At 35.1% G+C, this 17,600-nt stretch overlaps 4 protein-coding genes across 4 annotated transcripts in view; all 4 read left to right on the forward strand.

Annotated features, from left to right (window-relative positions):
• Positions 1–437: 437 nt before the first annotated feature.
• On the forward strand, positions 438–17,286 carry LOC143633306 (receptor-like protein EIX2). Its single transcript, XM_077101631.1, has 3 exons — positions 438–2,713; positions 3,806–4,804; positions 17,100–17,286. The coding sequence occupies exons 1-3, from the start codon at positions 448–450 to the stop codon at positions 17,120–17,122; spliced, it is 3,288 nt and encodes a 1,095-aa protein (XP_076957746.1). The 5' UTR covers positions 438–447; the 3' UTR covers positions 17,123–17,286.
• Positions 8,886–11,952, forward strand: LOC143633293 (glutamate dehydrogenase 2). The gene is made up of 9 exons (XM_077101622.1): positions 8,886–9,013; positions 9,118–9,231; positions 10,100–10,321; positions 10,403–10,477; positions 10,558–10,674; positions 10,740–10,990; positions 11,366–11,441; positions 11,559–11,645; positions 11,736–11,952. The coding sequence occupies exons 1-9, from the start codon at positions 8,906–8,908 to the stop codon at positions 11,919–11,921; spliced, it is 1,236 nt and encodes a 411-aa protein (XP_076957737.1). The 5' UTR covers positions 8,886–8,905; the 3' UTR covers positions 11,922–11,952.
• The window catches only part of LOC143633302 (glutamate dehydrogenase 2-like), a 168,375-nt gene continuing 160,977 nt past the window's right edge, over positions 10,203–17,600 (forward strand). The window contains exon 1 of the mRNA XM_077101627.1: positions 10,203–10,321. The gene's annotated coding sequence lies outside the window, so the exon portion shown is untranslated. The remainder of the gene's footprint in view (positions 10,322–17,600) is intronic.
• Positions 12,901–16,035, forward strand: LOC143630881 (receptor-like protein EIX2). The gene has a single exon (XM_077099779.1). It carries the CDS (start codon positions 12,907–12,909, stop codon positions 16,033–16,035), a length of 3,129 nt encoding a protein of 1,042 aa, XP_076955894.1. The 5' UTR covers positions 12,901–12,906.

A 17,600-nucleotide genomic window follows, 5' to 3' on the forward strand; every position in this document is an offset into this window, starting at 1 on the left:
TAATTTATTTGAGTAAGAAATTGATTAACACCTTCCGATATCTTTTTTTTGAAAGGCGAATATTATTAAAATAAAAAAGGAGCAACTTGCAAGTTACATGAAACGCAAACAAACAAAAAGGAGATACAAGTTATCAAGATGAAGCAAAACGCTGATAAAGCTGGATTAACATAAAAAAATAAAAAAAGGTTAAGACTTTTTTATATTTTAACTGTGTTATCTTTTATTTGGACAGAGCACCTTTTCATGTTTTTTAAAAGAGTATTTTTGTCTAGTACTCCGTAGTATTCAAGAAGTCCACCGACAAAAAGGAAATTTAATAAAATGGTTTCTAATTAAAAAAATAAAATAAAAATTAAAATCACATATATCTCCACCCCCCCCCCCCCAACCCACACCACAACACACACACATATCTCATCACCCTTTCCATTGATCATCACCACAATGAAGACTCCCACCCTTCTTCCTGCATGTTTTTTCTCATCTTGCCTATTGTTTCTCTTGGTTTCATCTCTTTGCAGCTTCTGTTTTTGTAATCAAAACTCAGATCCTGCTCTATGCATACCCACCGAACGATTGGCTCTTATTGATCTCAGGAGCAATCTCACTGACCATGCAAACCGGCTATCTTCGTGGGTAGGCAAAGACTGTTGTAGTTGGTCCGGTGTCGTCTGCGACAATATCACTGGTCACGTCCATGAGATTCACCTTCGTGGACCTGACTTATTTAATGGATTTTATCAAAACATTTACGAGTCTCAAGAAGCAAGGAAACATATGATAGGAGGATCCATAAGTCCATCAGTGATCAACCTGTTACAGCTCAGATACCTTGACTTGAGCTGCAATGATTTCGGGCGCAGCTCAATACCGGCATTCATCGGTTCTTTCCAAAATCTTATATATCTTAACCTCTCATACTCTAGCTTCAGTGGGGAAATTCCTCACCAACTTGGAAATCTATCAACATTGCATGTCCTAGATCTTCACGGAATTGATGCCAAATCTAAAAGCTTAGCATGGCTAAAGAATCTTAAAGGGCTGCAATACCTGAATATGGGTGACATCAACCTCACAAAAGCTTCAGATTGGTTTCTGTCAGTCAGCAACCTCACTTCTTTGCAAGAGCTTCATTTTTATGACTGTGGGTTATATCAGTTACCTAGTAATCCAACAACTGGTAGTTTTATGTCACTTAATGCCCTAGACCTTTCATTTAACTTCTTTGAGAATGCTCTGCCTGGGTGGATTTTCAGCCTACGTAATTTGACTTTATTAGATCTGAGTGGTTACTCTATTAGTGGTGTACTTTCTGGAACTCATGGTGGTTTCCATAGCATGCCTTCTTTAAGGACTCTTCGTCTTATAGAAACCACTTTTGTGAATTCTTCGTCCTTACTGAATGGATTGTCTGGCCTAAGTAATCTTCGTTTTCTTGTTCTTAGTGACTGTGATATTTCTTCACCGATTCTAGGCAACCTACAGAACTTGTCTTTTATTGAATATGTTGACTTATCTGATAATCGGATTGTTGAGGAGATACCTAAATCATTAAGTAATCTTTGCAACATCACTACCCTTGATCTGCATTCCAACAATTTTTTTGGAAATGTGTCAGAGCTTCTTGAAGGGTTTTGTGAATGTGAGTCACCAAAGTTGGAAGTATTAGATTTCTATCAAAATCATCTGATTGGTCAACTACCTGAAAGACTTGGAAATTTGAAAAATCTGATCTCGATTGATCTCTCTTTTAATCAATTAACAGGGGCCATTCCTGAAAGTATTGGACAACTCAGTAAACTATACTCTCTACAGCTTCAGAACAATTCATTAACGGGTATTCTACCTGAAAGACTGGGAAATTTGAAAAATCTGTCTCTGATTGATCTTTCTTACAATCAATTAACAGGGACCATTCCGGATTCTATAGGAAGTTTGTCACTATTGCAGGCATTATGGTTCAGTAACAATCGATTCTCAGGTTCGATCCCAAATACGATTGGTGGCTTATCATCGTTGAATTCACTGGATCTTTCAAACAACAAGTTGAATGGAAGTCTTCCTGAAAGTATTGGACGACTCAGTAATCTACAAGAACTAAGTCTTGATCACAATTCCTTAACAGGTATTTTGATGGAAAACCACTTTGTCAATCTAACATCCTTAACATCATTGTTCGTTGGGGATAACAAGTTGGTATTTAAGCTAAATGTTAACAATTGGATTCCACCTTTCAAACTCCAAACGTTGAGTGCACGTTCTTGCAGTTTAGGCCCTCAATTTCCTTCATGGATTCAATTGCTGACAGACTTACAATTTTTAGATGTATCCAATGCAAACATATCAGACACCATCCCCAATTGGTTTTGGACCACATTCCCTAGTGTAGGTTACTTGAACATATCCCACAACAGCATTCAAGGAGAGTTGGGAGATGTTAATTCTTTTACACCTGATGCAACAGTAGATCTAAGTAACAACCGTTTACATGGTAGGCTACCTGGTAATTACAGTACAACAAATATCCTGGATCTTTCTAACAATAGAATCTCAGGATCTCTAGAACAGTTCTTGTGTTCTAGCATTCAAAAGCCACGAAAATTATATTTTCTTAATCTAGCAAACAATAACATGTCAGGTGTCATCTCAGATTGTTGGAAGAATTTTGGTGGTCTAATCATTCTGAATCTAGAGAAAAACCGCTTTTCAGGTATAATCCCATCATCTCTAGGAAATATGTTGACTTATCTGATAATCGGATTGTTGAGGAGATACCTAAATCATTAAGTAGTCTTTGCAACATCACTACCCTTGATCTGCGATGGAACAATTTTTTTGGAAATGTGTCGGAGCTTCTTGAAAGGTTTTGTGAATGTGAGTCACCCAAACTGGAATTATTAGATTTCAGTGGTAATCATGATCTGATTGGTCAATTACCAGAAAGACTATGGAAATTGGAAAATCTGATCCTGATTGATCTTTCTTCCAATCAATTAACAGGGACTATTCCAGTTTCTCTAGGAAGTTTGTCACTATTGCAGGCATTGGCGTTCAGTAACAATCAATTATCAGGCTCGATCCCTAATACGATTGGTGGCTTATCATTGTTGCGTTCACTGGATCTTTCGTACAACAAGTTGAATGGAAGTCTCCCTGAAAGTATTGGACGACTCAGTAATCTAGAACATCTAAATCTTTATCACAATTCATTAACGGGTATTTTGACCGAAAACCACTTTATCAATCTAACATCCTTAACATCATTGTTCGTTGGGGATAACAAGTTGGTATTTAAGCTAAATGTTAACAATTGGATTCCACCTTTCAAACTCCAAACGTTGAGTGCACGTTCTTGCAGTTTAGGCCCTCAATTTCCTTCATGGATTCAACTGCAAACAGACTTTACATTTTTAGATGTATCCAATGCAAACATATCAGACACCATCCCCAATTGGATTTGGACTACATTCTCTAGTCTATATTACTTGAACATATCCCACAACAACATTCAAGGAAAGTTGGGAGATGTTATTTCTTTTACAACTGATGCAACAGTAGATCTAAGTAACAACCGTTTACATGGTAGGCTACCTGGTAATTACAGTAAAACAAAATTCCTGGATCTTTCTAACAATAAAATCTCAGGATCTCTAGAACAGTTCTTGTGCTCTGGTATTCAGGAACCGCAACCATTAAAATTTCTTAATCTAGCAAACAATAGCATGTCAGGTGTCATCTCAGATTGTTGGAAGAATTTTGGTGGTCTAATCATTCTGAACCTTGAAAAAAAACCGCTTTTCAGGTATAATCCCATCATCTCTAGGCAATATTTCTTACTTAAAATCACTTGAGATGGATGAGAACAGGCTATATGGTAACTTACCTCCATGGTTACTGAATTCCCCCAGCCTGGTAGTCATCAAGCTTGCAGAAAATGAACTGATTGGAAAAATACCATCATCAACAGGGAGAAATAATACAAGTCTGAGACTTCTGAGTCTGCGTTCTAACAAACTTGAAGGTAAAATCCCACATGAAGTATGTCATCTCACTTCTCTTCAGATCTTGGATCTTGAGCATAATGATCTTTCTGGGAACCTACCGACATGTTTTACAAACTTCTCTGTCATGTCTGGAAGGGAGACCTCTAGTCAGATCGATCTGTATCAAGCTACAATAATTACTGCATCTTTGGTGATAAAGGGAAATACTTATACATATAGCACTACACTTTATCAAGTGACATCATTAGATCTTTCTGATAACAAGTTTTCGGGGCCAATTCCTGATGAACTTGTCAGACTTTCGGGCTTACGATTCTTGAATCTGTCATACAATAATCTAACAGGACGAATTCCCAACCTGTTTAGTCAGAATGAAACACTTGAATCGTTAGATCTGTCAATGAACCATCTTGAAGGAAATATTCCTTTGAGTATGTCACATTTAACCTTTTTGAATTGCTTGAACGTATCATGCAACAATCTTGTAGGTGGAATCCCAACAGGCCCTCAGTTTCAAACTTTTGGCGAGTTGAGTTTCATTGGAAACTCACTTTGTGGGGGTCCTCTTTCAGCCTGCTTACAAAATAATGGCAGTACCGAAGGGATTACTGATGAACACGGTGAAGCTGATGGCATTGATTGGTTCCTGGTGATAGCTGCACTAGTTGGATTGGTTGTTGGCTTCTGGATCATCCTTGCCCCGTTGTTTATAAGCAGACGATGGAGAATTACATATTATTGTTTTCTTGAAGAAATCTGGTTCAAGCTTCAAAATTTCATCTTTCTCCTATTCCTACGTAAGTATTGACTTAAATTTTTACATTTCTATAACATTCTTTGTTGATGAGTATGAGTTAAACAAATATTCGCTAATAAAAGAATTTGAAATAAAATCCAAGTACCTTTAGTTATAAATATTTTTGCTCATTTATTAAATTGACTCACAACAGTCTTTGTTACTCCAAATGCATTTCCCCATGAAAGATGTATAAATCAATCTTGACTCACACATCGATTTGCATTATTTTTATATGAACACAAACAGATATGTTAGCGTACATATGCACACATCTGACCATATACATAAACTTTGCATCCAGGTTTCAGTAGTGTTTAAAACTGATTTTTAAGTTCGTATAAATGTTTTTATGTGTGATTTAATCATGAGTATATTTGAAAATTATGGTATGATTGATGTGCTGAATTTAATTTAGTGGAAAACACAGGATTCAATAGTATGCAAATAACTATATTTATAAACTGTTTATACACCGGTTAATGTGTTTGGGTCTTCTTAAAGGGAGTTTCGCAACGAAGTAAGAAGTGTTGCAAGCAGACGAAAAAGTTGAAAGAGTTATATATGTTTGCTTAAAGTGATGTGTTTGAAATTAAATGAATTTGAAATTGGGTAAGCATTTGTTCTAAATTGGTGGGTGATCGAACAAACATTATTATTAGCAATTTGTTCTAAATTGCTAATTAACTCTCAGCTTATGCAGCTGGGTTTTACTCCAGATTATAGTCTGTCTCATAGGAGACCTTGGATGTGAAGCAAAAGAAATGAAAATTATACACTTTTTCCTAAATAGTTTAGGAAATTGTGTAGAATTTTATCAAGCTGTTCACAAACGTGTGGATATGTTACATTTATAAACATAGAGATGAACAAAAAAAATACAAATAAAAGTTTAACTAACAAGTATGTGATAAGTAAAATTTGTGACAAAAAAATGTTGGCAGCTGGTGCAACAACATGAACTCTATATTTGTTAGTGTATATAAATTTACTATTTTATCCTAGTTATTAGTGTTAACATGATTAATGCATTGGATCACATGCAGGTCTCGCAAAGAGGTCTACGTAGCTTGGTCCATAAAAGAGGGACCCTCCAGGAACTAATCTTGGAAATAAACTGTGATCAAGTTTGAAAAAAGTGTGTAATAGCCAATTGATATTTTGAAATAAGAACGTGTAATAGCCAATTGAGGAGAAATAAAGGTTTTTGTATGTTGATTTTTCCCAGACCCTGTTTATTGTTTTGTTATTTGCGGGATTTCATTGGATATGGTTGTTGTGTTCAGAATTTGATATGACATGCTTAGTTGACGGTTTGAAACAAAAACAAGCATGTTGCATCACTCTTATAACGTAAGCATTTGAACAAAAGAGTGCAAGAACTTTGAAACACTTTTTCGTTTGCTAATATATAATGTTTAGTCTAATATGGAAAAACTTCACAAATCAAACGATCATTTTAGGGAAGCTTAATAACTGCATTAATTTATTTTTATGCGCAATGATTCTAATAATTTAAAGTTTAGTCCTTATAAGGAAGCCGCCTTTCTCACGAACCAGTATCCGCGCCTGATTAGGGTTGTCGTGTCATGGTACAATTATTGTTTTGCCGATTACAAATGAGGTCTTCTAGTTTATACACGGAGTTCAACATGAATTTTTGCGCATAATCAACGTTCAAATTGAGTTGTATCTTGAAAGATGCTCGCTTCTATATGATATCAATATCGCTGATCTTCAAGTTATTTTCACTATGTTCCCTTCTTGTTGTATTACTCTACACACCTCTATCTCTCTCCTTCCCTCATACTAAACACTAATCCTATAAAACATATGACAAGAATAGCACGGGATCAAGAAAGACTTGTTCGGTCTCAAGTTCACTTTGCAGTCCAAACAAGAGTAATAATGGTATTGTTACGAATATGAAGTATGCAGAGCTACAATAGAAGCGATGATGTAGACCAGAGGATGACAAAGAGGTACAAGGACAGAGAGTACGTAATAGCATCGATTCGAGAAGTCAAGATATAATATAGGGTGGTTGTGATTAAACTTTTTTTAAAAGGTCTTAACCTTTTTAATTTTGAATGATCACTATAACATAGTTGTCCAATCCGAAGCATCATATATTATGCCTTGTACCATAAGCATATTATTTAGTTAAAATATCAAGAGTTCCCTCACATGGTTAACAAGTGTTGTAAAATAGTACAACTCAAATTCCCCATGATGACCACATGATTAGAATGAGACCTTTGCACGCATATTATCTTGAAAGATATGGAATAAGTATGCATCTAAGCGAATTAATTAAATTATTTATATTTTGACTAATACTTAATAATGATTTTATATTGAGTTTTTTAGTGGGTTCCATGATCTCCCTTCAATTAACAGCTTAAGGATTAATTTTCTAGAAAGTCGATCAAATATTTTATATTTCAAGATATAAAGTGTCTTGGGTACGTGACAACCATTTTAGCTTCATTTCATTTTAATTTACAATCTATACAATATTAATCTGGCATGTCAGTTTAAATAGTAGTGAAATTCCTCTTATTTTTGTTTTCTTACTGATTAAACGATAGATTTAACAACTCACTACTTACAACTCATAGCCTGTTAGAAATACTAGTATTCGGATTAATATTTAATTTATATTGACTATTTCACCTATTGCTCTCAAGTTTTTCCACAAGTATAAATGGCAGTAGAAGACTTTAAAGAGTAGCAATCAACTTATTAGTTGCTTTTCAAAACCATTATATTGACACTAGAAACACATATTGCCATCTTGAGTGAGAACCGTCTTAAATCACACACTAAACCATTTCACGTTAAAGTAAAGGTGAAAATGAACCGGCTCGGAAATTGAAATATGTTAGAACCGAACTGACTCGTAGGGTTGAAATCAAGTTGTGACCTTTAACACTGTAACTGATCTAAACCCCGTTAAACTTGAACTTTTACAAACCGCCCTGGTTTGACTTCTTTTTTCTTTTTATACCGTATCAACGATCGGACGATAGAATCAAAGAGAACCAAAAAGGCAAAACAAGCCAACCATGCGGGCAGGGCCGTCTTTGAGGCATGGCAGGGTAGTCGACGGCCACAGGCCCGACACTCCGCTAGGCCCGAATTTTTATTTTCTTTAAATTATATGTATTTTTTTTTATCAAAAACATGTGTATAATCAATGTTTCAACACAATTACATAATCGCTAGCTTAGTCTAATGGTAAAGGGGGTATGACATCTAACAAAAAGGTTGTGGGTTCTAGTCTTATTTGAGACAATTTTAAGTTTATTTTTATATAAAAGTTTTTTTACACAACTTAAATCATAATCAAATAAGCCAATTTATAATTAAATTGTTTAAAACCAACAAAATGTTTCTTTTCCTTAAGACCAAAAAAAAATTCGCCTTTGACCCAAAATTTTTTTCGTCTTTTCGGAGCCGACCCTGCACGCGGGTGCGGCTTAGCTCTTGTTGCGATGCATATAGATTGCCACAAACACAACCTGCTGAACCCGAACAAATTCTATTATTATTATTTTTCCAATATTTATTCTCTAAAATTACAATTGTATGCTATAAAAATAAAATAATTACATATTTGCACCATAAAACTTCAGGTCAATTATCTAATAATATCCAAACTTTTCACACCATAAATTATACAAATCTTTAAAAGAAAAAAAGTAAACATGTCATCCATCCGTTACGTAACCTATAGAAAATTAGAAAAATCAACCCATTAAAAATTTGATATCATTAAAAAAGAATAAATAAATACATAAAAAGAATACTCGATTAATTACTTTGATTATCTTACCAGCTACGAATCCAGTCATCTCATACCAATTCCAAATTAAAAATTATAAAAAAAAATAAAATAAATAATAACAAAACAGCTATAATAATTCTAAAAAAATAATAATAATTCTAAAAATAACCACCTCAACTCAAATTCACACGCATAATATATATGCGTTCAAATCCAGCCATTCCTACACCTTCTCAATTCTCATAATATAACTGCATTTCATTTCACATTATTATTATTATTATTATTATTATTCACTCCCAAATACACACAATGAATGCTCTGGCCGCAACAAACCGTAACTTCCGTCACGCTGCTCGTCTTCTCAGTTTGGATTCTAAGGTCGAAACCAGTTTGTTGATCCCGTATCGTGAAGTTAAGGTACGTATGACTTGTAATTAGTAGCAGTAGTTGATTGATTGATTGTTGATGTTAATAGTTGAGTGTTGATTGTGTGATGTGATTTGGATTGGATTAATGATCAGGTGGAGTGTACGATTCCGAAGGATGACGGGACGTTGACGTCGTTTGTTGGATTTAGAGTGCAGCATGATAATTCTCGTGGTCCGATGAAAGGCGGGATTCGGTATCATCCTGAGGTGATTTTACTGATTTTGGTTGTTGTTTTGAGTTGTGTTTGTGTGTGGTGTGTGAATGTGTTTGATTGTTGATTGATTTATGGAGATTTAGGGTTTAGAGATTATATTACGTGTAATTGGTGACTGATTTTACTGATTTTGGTGAGAGTTTGTGTATTTGGAATGTAATTTGTTGATCTGAGTGTTTTGGGTCCACATTGTTGTTTTATTAGGGTATGTAGTCTGCACTGACAAAACAGAACAGACCGGACCAGAACGGGCCTAAATGACCGGGAATGGTTTGTTTCGGTTTGGTTTAGTTTGGTTATATTTTTAGGTTTTTATGAAAGCTGGTTATTGTTTCACGTGTTCTATAACATCGGTTCGGTGCTGTTTGTTAACAAAACCGTTGAACTCCTTTTAGTAGTTTTTAAATCGTGCTCATGGGACAGGACTGAATTCCAAACCAAAACGGAATTCATTAGTTTTGGAGATTAAGTTCTATACGAGTGGTTCCAGTCGAATGATTAATTATGTTTGAGAGATCTATTAGTTTTTTATGAGAATTTCTGTTTGGGATTTTCTATTTTTGGGTGTACATTAGGATGTTTACTTCTCAGTTGATTGGGGGATTGTATTATTGGAAATGAGAGTATGAATTGTATCATTTTGTCCATGGTCTAGCTATCTTTTTTTTTGTATATATGCTCATTCTTAGTTTATTAGTAATAATTATGATACTGACTGATAGCTTTATATAAGTTTGCAGCATGTCAAACACAATTTTACCCTGGATTTTCATGCCATTTATAAAGTGAAAGTTATATTTTTGCATTGAAAAAACGCCTCGAAAATTACTTTATATGATTGGTATTTTGGTTTTTACAAGGTTGAACATGGAGAGGTGAATGCTTTGGCTCAACTAATGACTTGGAAGACTGCGGTGGTCAATGTTCCTTACGGTGGAGCCAAGGGTGGAATCGGGTGCTCACCAAAGGAATTGTCAACGAGTGAGCTTGAACGACTTACCCGTGTCTTCACCCAAAAGATTCATGATCTTATTGGAGTGAATACCGACATTCCAGCGCCAGATATGGGTACCAATGGCCAGGTTTGTACTGTCAGGATTATTGATCTTATGATTCTTATATATAACAAAACAATTCTGTATAAAATTTACTTATATTGACAGACCATGGCTTGGATTTTGGACGAGTACTCGAAGTTCCATGGTTACTCGCCAGCTATTGTGACCGGAAAGCCATTAGTAAGCATCTATGATATCAGTATAGAGCATATTAACTACATTGGACTATCTAGATTATTATAGCATATCCTTAATTATAGGATCTTGGTGGATCACTGGGAAGAGAGGCTGCAACGGGCCGTGGTGTTGTTTATGCCACAGAAGCGTTACTTGGCGAACATGGGAAGTCAATCAATGGTTTGACTTTTGCTATTCAGGTATGGTTTGACAATTGGCTTTATATTTCCCAACATTTATTGTATTCACAGAGTTGACTTTTTAGGGGTTTGGCAATGTGGGATCTTGGGTGGCTAGGCTGATTCATGAAAAGGGTGGTAAGATTGTTGCAGTGAGTGATGTTACCGGAGCGATAAAGAACCCAAATGGTATTGATATACCTGCATTGCTTGGGCATAAAGAGAAAAATGGGAGCTTAAGTAGTTTTGATGGTGGAGATGGCATGGATGCTGATGAATTACTTGTTCATGAATGTGATGTACTTGTACCATGCGCCCTAGGTGGTGTTCTTAACAGGTATTGCCATGTTTTTTGAATTTTCTTTTTAAATTACCATTTAATGCCTGTTTTTATAGATTTATTTCAAGTTATATATAAACATTTTAGAGATGTGCCTAGAAAACAGTTAGTGTAACTGCAAAACATAAAAGTCTTATCTTGGAAACATTTATTATGATAAACGCTGATGTCAAATGAAAACTTCTAATGTTGACATTTGAGGTCAAAAGAACAGATACATTTCCATTTTCTAAAAGTGGATAAGTTGACTTTTAAGGTTAAACCGGTGATACGAATTTGATACGAATTGTTTAATATTTGATTTGCCAGTTCTATGATTTTCATTATTCTAATTCGAATTTTTTTTATTTTTCTTTAAACTGTCAATTGAAGAGAAAATGCAGGAGACGTTAAAGCCAAGTTCATCATAGAAGCAGCAAATCACCCTACTGATCCTGAAGCAGACGAGGTACCGTTTACATATAAATTATGCAAATTTATTAGATATATTATTTACTTCTATATATGAAATTATGCAAATTTATTAGATATATTATTTACTTCTATATATGTTTTATTTCTGTAGATTCTGTCAAAGAAAGGAGTTATAATTCTTCCTGATATATATGCAAATGCTGGAGGTGTGACTGTTAGCTACTTTGAGTGGGTTCAGGTATTAATCTGATTAAAAAACACTTAACATTTTGGTTCTTTTCGTATATGTATTGATACAAATTCTCATTTTTGGTGTTTGAATTTGCAGAACATGCAGGCGTTTATGTGGAACGAAGAGAAGGTGAATGAGGAGTTGAAGAAATACATGACAAAAGCTTTTCATAGCATCAAAAACATGTGTCGAACGCATGATTGCAACCTCCGGATGGGCGCCTTCACATTGGGGGTTAGTCGAGTTGCGCGCTCCACCGTCTTAAGAGGATGGGAGGCTTAAATAATATTGCTTTGGTTATATTAATCTGTGTACAATCTATACTCGAAGATTTGTGTCTGGTCACATATAATAACTGTTGAATTTTTTCTCTCTACAAGGCCCCTTTTTGGCTGTTCTGTTTTGGCTTAAATAATCTTGCTTCGGTTATATTAATTTCATCAGTGTGTGCTCATCGGATGTTAAGTCGAAGGGTATTCCATGTTCAAATAGACTTGAAAAACCAATAAGGTTCGAACCAGATATGAATTAAGTTGCCATTTTAATTCTAAATCGAGTTAGATTCAAATTTGACTTTACTCACAATAAATTTAAACTCCAATAAGCCAGGTGATCCGAAACAGATTTGGAAAACAGCCATAGTGGATGTGCAAACCGACGAGCTCTTTCACCTTCTCAACTAGGTTTTGTTTTTCGAAGTTGTTTACAAGATCTTTGTAACACGTTAAAATATTATAACTAGCGTTTTACATTGAATTCAATATCAAATATTAGTAGTTATAATTTTTTAACGCGTTACGTGAAGAAAAGATATGTATAGTTTTTATAAATCCAAAATGTCATTGTTCAATAGACGTAGAATAACATTGTTCAAAGGTATTTTAGATAGTTGTTCTTTTTGAATATCAAATAAACAAAGGGTTTAGCATGTTACATGAAGAAATTAATATTCTTAAAGTAACTACAAATTTAACATGTTACATGGAGAAATGCCATGACTTCCACCGAGATCATTGCTATATGTGGGTGAAGCATTTTGAATTTCACCTTTTCATGTTTGTTATTTTTTAATTTGTAATTTTCAAACATTGTTTTTGTTAAAACTCTTCGGAAAAAATATATTTAATAAAATGGTTTTCTAATAAAAGAATTTAAAACCACATATATCTCATCACCCTTCCACCCACAAATCTCATATCTCATATTCATCCTTCCCCCCCACATATATCTTATCTCATCACTCTTTCCATTTTTCATCATCACCACAATGAAGACTCTCACACTTCTTCCTGCATGTTTTTTCTCATCTTGCCTATTGTTTCTCTTGGTTTCATCTCTTTGCAGCTTCTGTTTTTGTAATCAAAACTCAGATCCTGCTCTATGCATACCCACCGAACGATCGGCTCTTATTGATCTCAGGAACAATCTCACTGACCATGCAAACCGGCTATCTTCGTGGGTAGGCAAAGACTGTTGTAGTTGGTCCGGTGTCGTCTGCGACAATATCACTGGTCACGTCCATGAGATTCACCTTCGTGGACCTGACTTTGATGGACCTTATGACACCTTTGATGAACTAATGAAACATATGATAGGAGGATCCATAAGTCCATCAGTGATCAACCTGTTACAGCTCAGATACCTTGACTTGAGCTGCAATGATTTCGGGCTCAGCTCAATACCGGCATTCATCGGTTCTTTCCAAAATCTTATATATCTTAACCTCTCATACTCTAGCTTCAGTGGGGAAATTCCTCACCAACTTGGAAATCTATCAACGTTGCATGTCCTGGATCTTCACGGAATTGATGCCAAATCTAAAAGCTTAGCATGGCTAAAGAATCTTAAAGGGCTGCAATACCTGTATATGGGTGGCACCAACCTCACAAAAGCTTCAGATTGGTTTCTGTCAGTCAGCAACCTCACTTCTTTGCAAGAGCTTCATTTTCGTGACTGTGGGTTAAATCAGTTACCTAGTAATCCAACAACAGGTAGTTTTATGTCACTTAATGCCCTAGACCTTTCATATAACTTCTTTGAGAATGCTCTGCCTGGGTGGATCTTCAGCCTAAGTAATTTGACTTTATTAGATCTGAGTGGTTGCTCTATTAGTGGTGTACTTTCTGGAACTCATGGTGGTTTCCATAGCATGCCTTCTTTAAGGACTCTTCGTCTTTCAGGAAACACTTTTGTGAATTCTTCGTCCTTACTGAATGGATTGTCTAGCCTAAGTAATCTTCGTTTTCTTGTTCTTAGTGACTGTGATATTTCTTCACCGATTCTAGGCAACCTACAGAACTTGTCTTTTATTGAATATGTTGACTTATCTTACAATCGGATTGTTGAGGAGATACCAAAATCATTAAGTAGTCTTTGCAACATCACTACCCTTCATCTGGGAACTAACAATTTTTTTGGAAATGTGTCAGAGCTTCTTGAAGGGTTTTGTGAATGTGAGTCACCTAAGTTGGAAGTATTAGATTTCAGTGATAATCATCTAATTGGTCAACTACCTGAAAGACTGGGAAATTTGAAAAATCTGTCTCTGATTGATCTTTCTTACAATCAATTAACAGGGACCATTCCGGATTCTATAGGAAGTTTGTCACTATTGCAGGCATTATGGTTAAGTAACAATCAATTCTCAAGTTCAATCCCAAATACAATTGGTGGCTTATCATCATTGAAATTACTTGATCTTTCGTACAACAAGTTTAATGGAAGTCTTCCTGAAAGTATTGGACGACTCAGTAATCTACAAGAACTAAGTCTTGATCACAATTCCTTAACATGTATTTTGGTGGAAAACCACTTTGTCAATCTAACATCCTTAAGATCATTGCTCGTTGGGGATAACAAGTTGGTATTTAAGCTAAATGTTAACAATTGGATTCCACCTTTCAAACTCCAAACGTTGAGTGCACGTTCTTGCAGTTTAGGCCCTCAATTTCCTTCATGGATTCAATTGCTAACATGCTTAACATATTTAGATGTATCCAATGCAAACATATCAGACACCATCCCCAGTTGGTTTTGGACCACATTCCCTAGTGTAGGTTACTTGAACATATCCCACAACAACATTCAAGGAAAGTTGGGAGATGTTAATTCTTTTACACCTGATGCAACTGATGCAACAGTAGATCTAAGTAACAACCGTTTACATGGTAGGCTAACTGGTAATTACAGTACAACACAATTCCTGGATCTTTCTAACAATAGAATCTCAGGATCTCTAGAACAGTTCTTGTGCTCCGGTATTCAAATACCACAAGTGTTAGGATTTCTTAATCTAGCAAACAATAGCATGTCAGGTGTTATATCAGATTGTTGGAAGAACTTTGGTCGCCTAGTCATTCTGAACCTAGAGAAAAACCGATTTTCAGGCATAATCCCATCATCTCTAGGTAATATTTCTTCCTTACGATCACTAGAGATGGATGAGAACAGGCTATATGGTAACTTACCTCCATGGTTACTGAATTCCACCGGCCTGGTAGTCATCAAGCTTGCAGAAAATGAACTTGTGGGAAAAATACCATCATCAATTGGGAGAAATAATACAAGTCTGAGAGTTCTAAGTCTCCGTTCCAACAAACTTGAAGGCAAAATCCCAGATGAAATATGTCATCTCAGTTCTCTTCAGATCTTGGATCTTGCGCATAATGATCTTTCTGGGAACCTACCGACATGCTTTACAAACTTCTCTGTCATGTCTGGAAGGGAGACCTCCGGTCCGATCGATCTGTACCGAGCTACAATAATTACTGCATCATTGGTGACAAAGGGAAATACTTATACATATGGCACCATACTTTATCAGGTGACATCATTAGACCTTTCTGACAACAAGTTTTCAGGACCAATTCCTGATGAACTTGTCAGACTTTCGGGCTTACGATACCTGAATCTGTCACACAATGATCTAACAGGAACAATTCCCAACTCGTTCAGTCAAGATGAAACGCTTGAATCGTTAGATCTGTCAATGAACCATCTTGAAGGAAATTTTCCTTTGAGCATGTCACAGTTAACCTCTTTGAATTGCTTGAACGTATCCTGCAACAATCTTGTAGGTGGAATCCCAACAGGCCCTCAGTTTCAAACTTTTAGCGAGTTGAGTTTCATTGGAAACGCACTTTGTGGGGGTCCTCTTCCAGCGTGCTTACAAAATAATGGCAGTACAGAAGGGATTACTGATGGACATGGTGAAGCTGACGGCGTTGATTGGATCCTGGTGATAGTTACACTTGCTGGATTGGTTGTTGGCTTCTGGATCATCCTTGCCCCGTTGTTTATAAGCAGACGATGGAGGATTACATATTATTGTTTTCTTGAAGAAATCTGGTTCAAGCTTCAAAATTTCATCTTTCTCCTATTCCTACGAAGGTATTGACTTAAATTTTACATTTCTATTACATTCTTTGTTTACGAGTATGAGTTAAACAACTATTCGCTAATAAAAGAATTTGAAATAAAATCCAAGTACCTTTAGTTATAAATATTTTTGCTCATTATTAATTGACTCACAACAATCTTCCTTACTCCAAATGCATTTCCCCACGAGAGATGTATAAATTGATCTTGACTCAGACATTGATTTGCATTATTTTTATATGAACACAAACAGATATGTTAGCGTACATATGCACACATCTGACGTATACACAAACTTTGCATCCAGGTTTCAGTTGTGTTTAAAACTGATTTTTAAGTTCCTATAAATGTTTTTATGTGTGATTTAATCATGAGTTTATTTGAAAATTATGGTGTGATTGATGTGCTGAAATTAATTTAGTGGAAAACATAGTTTTCAATTGTATTTTATGCAAACAACTACATGTATAAATTGTTTACACCGGTCTTCTTAAATGGAGTTTCGCAACGAGGTAAGAAGTGCCGCAAGTAGACGAAAAAGTAGAACGAGTTATGTATGCATAAAGTGATGTGTTTGAAATTTATTTAATTTTGAAATGGGTAAGCGTTTGTTCTAAATTGGTGGGTGATCGAACAAACCTCATTATATATTAGCATTTGTTATAAATTGCTAATTAACATGAATGTGCAATCAAAACTCTCAGCTTACGCAGTCGGGTTTTACACCAAATTATAGTCTGTCTCATAGGATCCCTTGGCTATTACACAGTCTTTCTATAGGATGTGAAGCAAAAGAAATGAAAATTACACACTTTTTCCTGAAGTTTAGGAAAATGTGTAGAATTTTATCAAGTTGTTCAAACATAACATGTTGAATATATTACATTTATAAGTATGCAGATGTATAAAGAAACAAAAATTAAAGTTTAACTAACATGTGAAAAATAAAATTTTCGACAAAAAGATGTCGGTAGTTTACTGCAAGAACATGAACTCTATATTTGTTGTATATAAATTTTATATTTTATCCTAGTTATTAGTGTTTACATTTGTTCTACAATTAATAAATTGGCTCACATGCAGGTCTCACAAAGAGGTCTACCTAGGAACTAATATCGGAAATAAACTTCGGTGATAAAGTTTGAAAAAAGTGTGTAAAACTAAGTACTTGGGATATATGCTATTTGAATGTTTGTAATGATTTTCGATACATTTGCTTACGGTGTAAGAAACAATAAATATATATCATGACATCAACATGATATGGGTTGATACTCAGGATATAAGCTATTGATATGTTTGTAATGCTATGTACTCCGGATATATGTTGATATGTTTGTGATGCTATGTATGCAGGATATATGCTATTGACGAGTGGAACACACAAATTAAATATTTTAACTTTTTCGCAATTGTAATTTTAAACACCTTATTTGGGTTAATTAGTTTATTTAACAAGAAGTTTATAGTGAGTTAGTCGTGCTTACTCAAAAGATCCATTTTTTTAATGAACATGTTTACCAACCCAAAACCTAACGGTTTATTTCATAAGCTATTGCCCTTACATGACTATCATGAAACTAA

The sequence above is a fragment of the Bidens hawaiensis genome, unplaced genomic scaffold (assembly GCF_021521415.1).
Source record: "Bidens hawaiensis isolate Kalapana, Puna unplaced genomic scaffold, B.hawaiensis_p1.1 tig00000512_1, whole genome shotgun sequence".
Taxonomy (NCBI): domain Eukaryota; kingdom Viridiplantae; phylum Streptophyta; class Magnoliopsida; order Asterales; family Asteraceae; genus Bidens; species Bidens hawaiensis.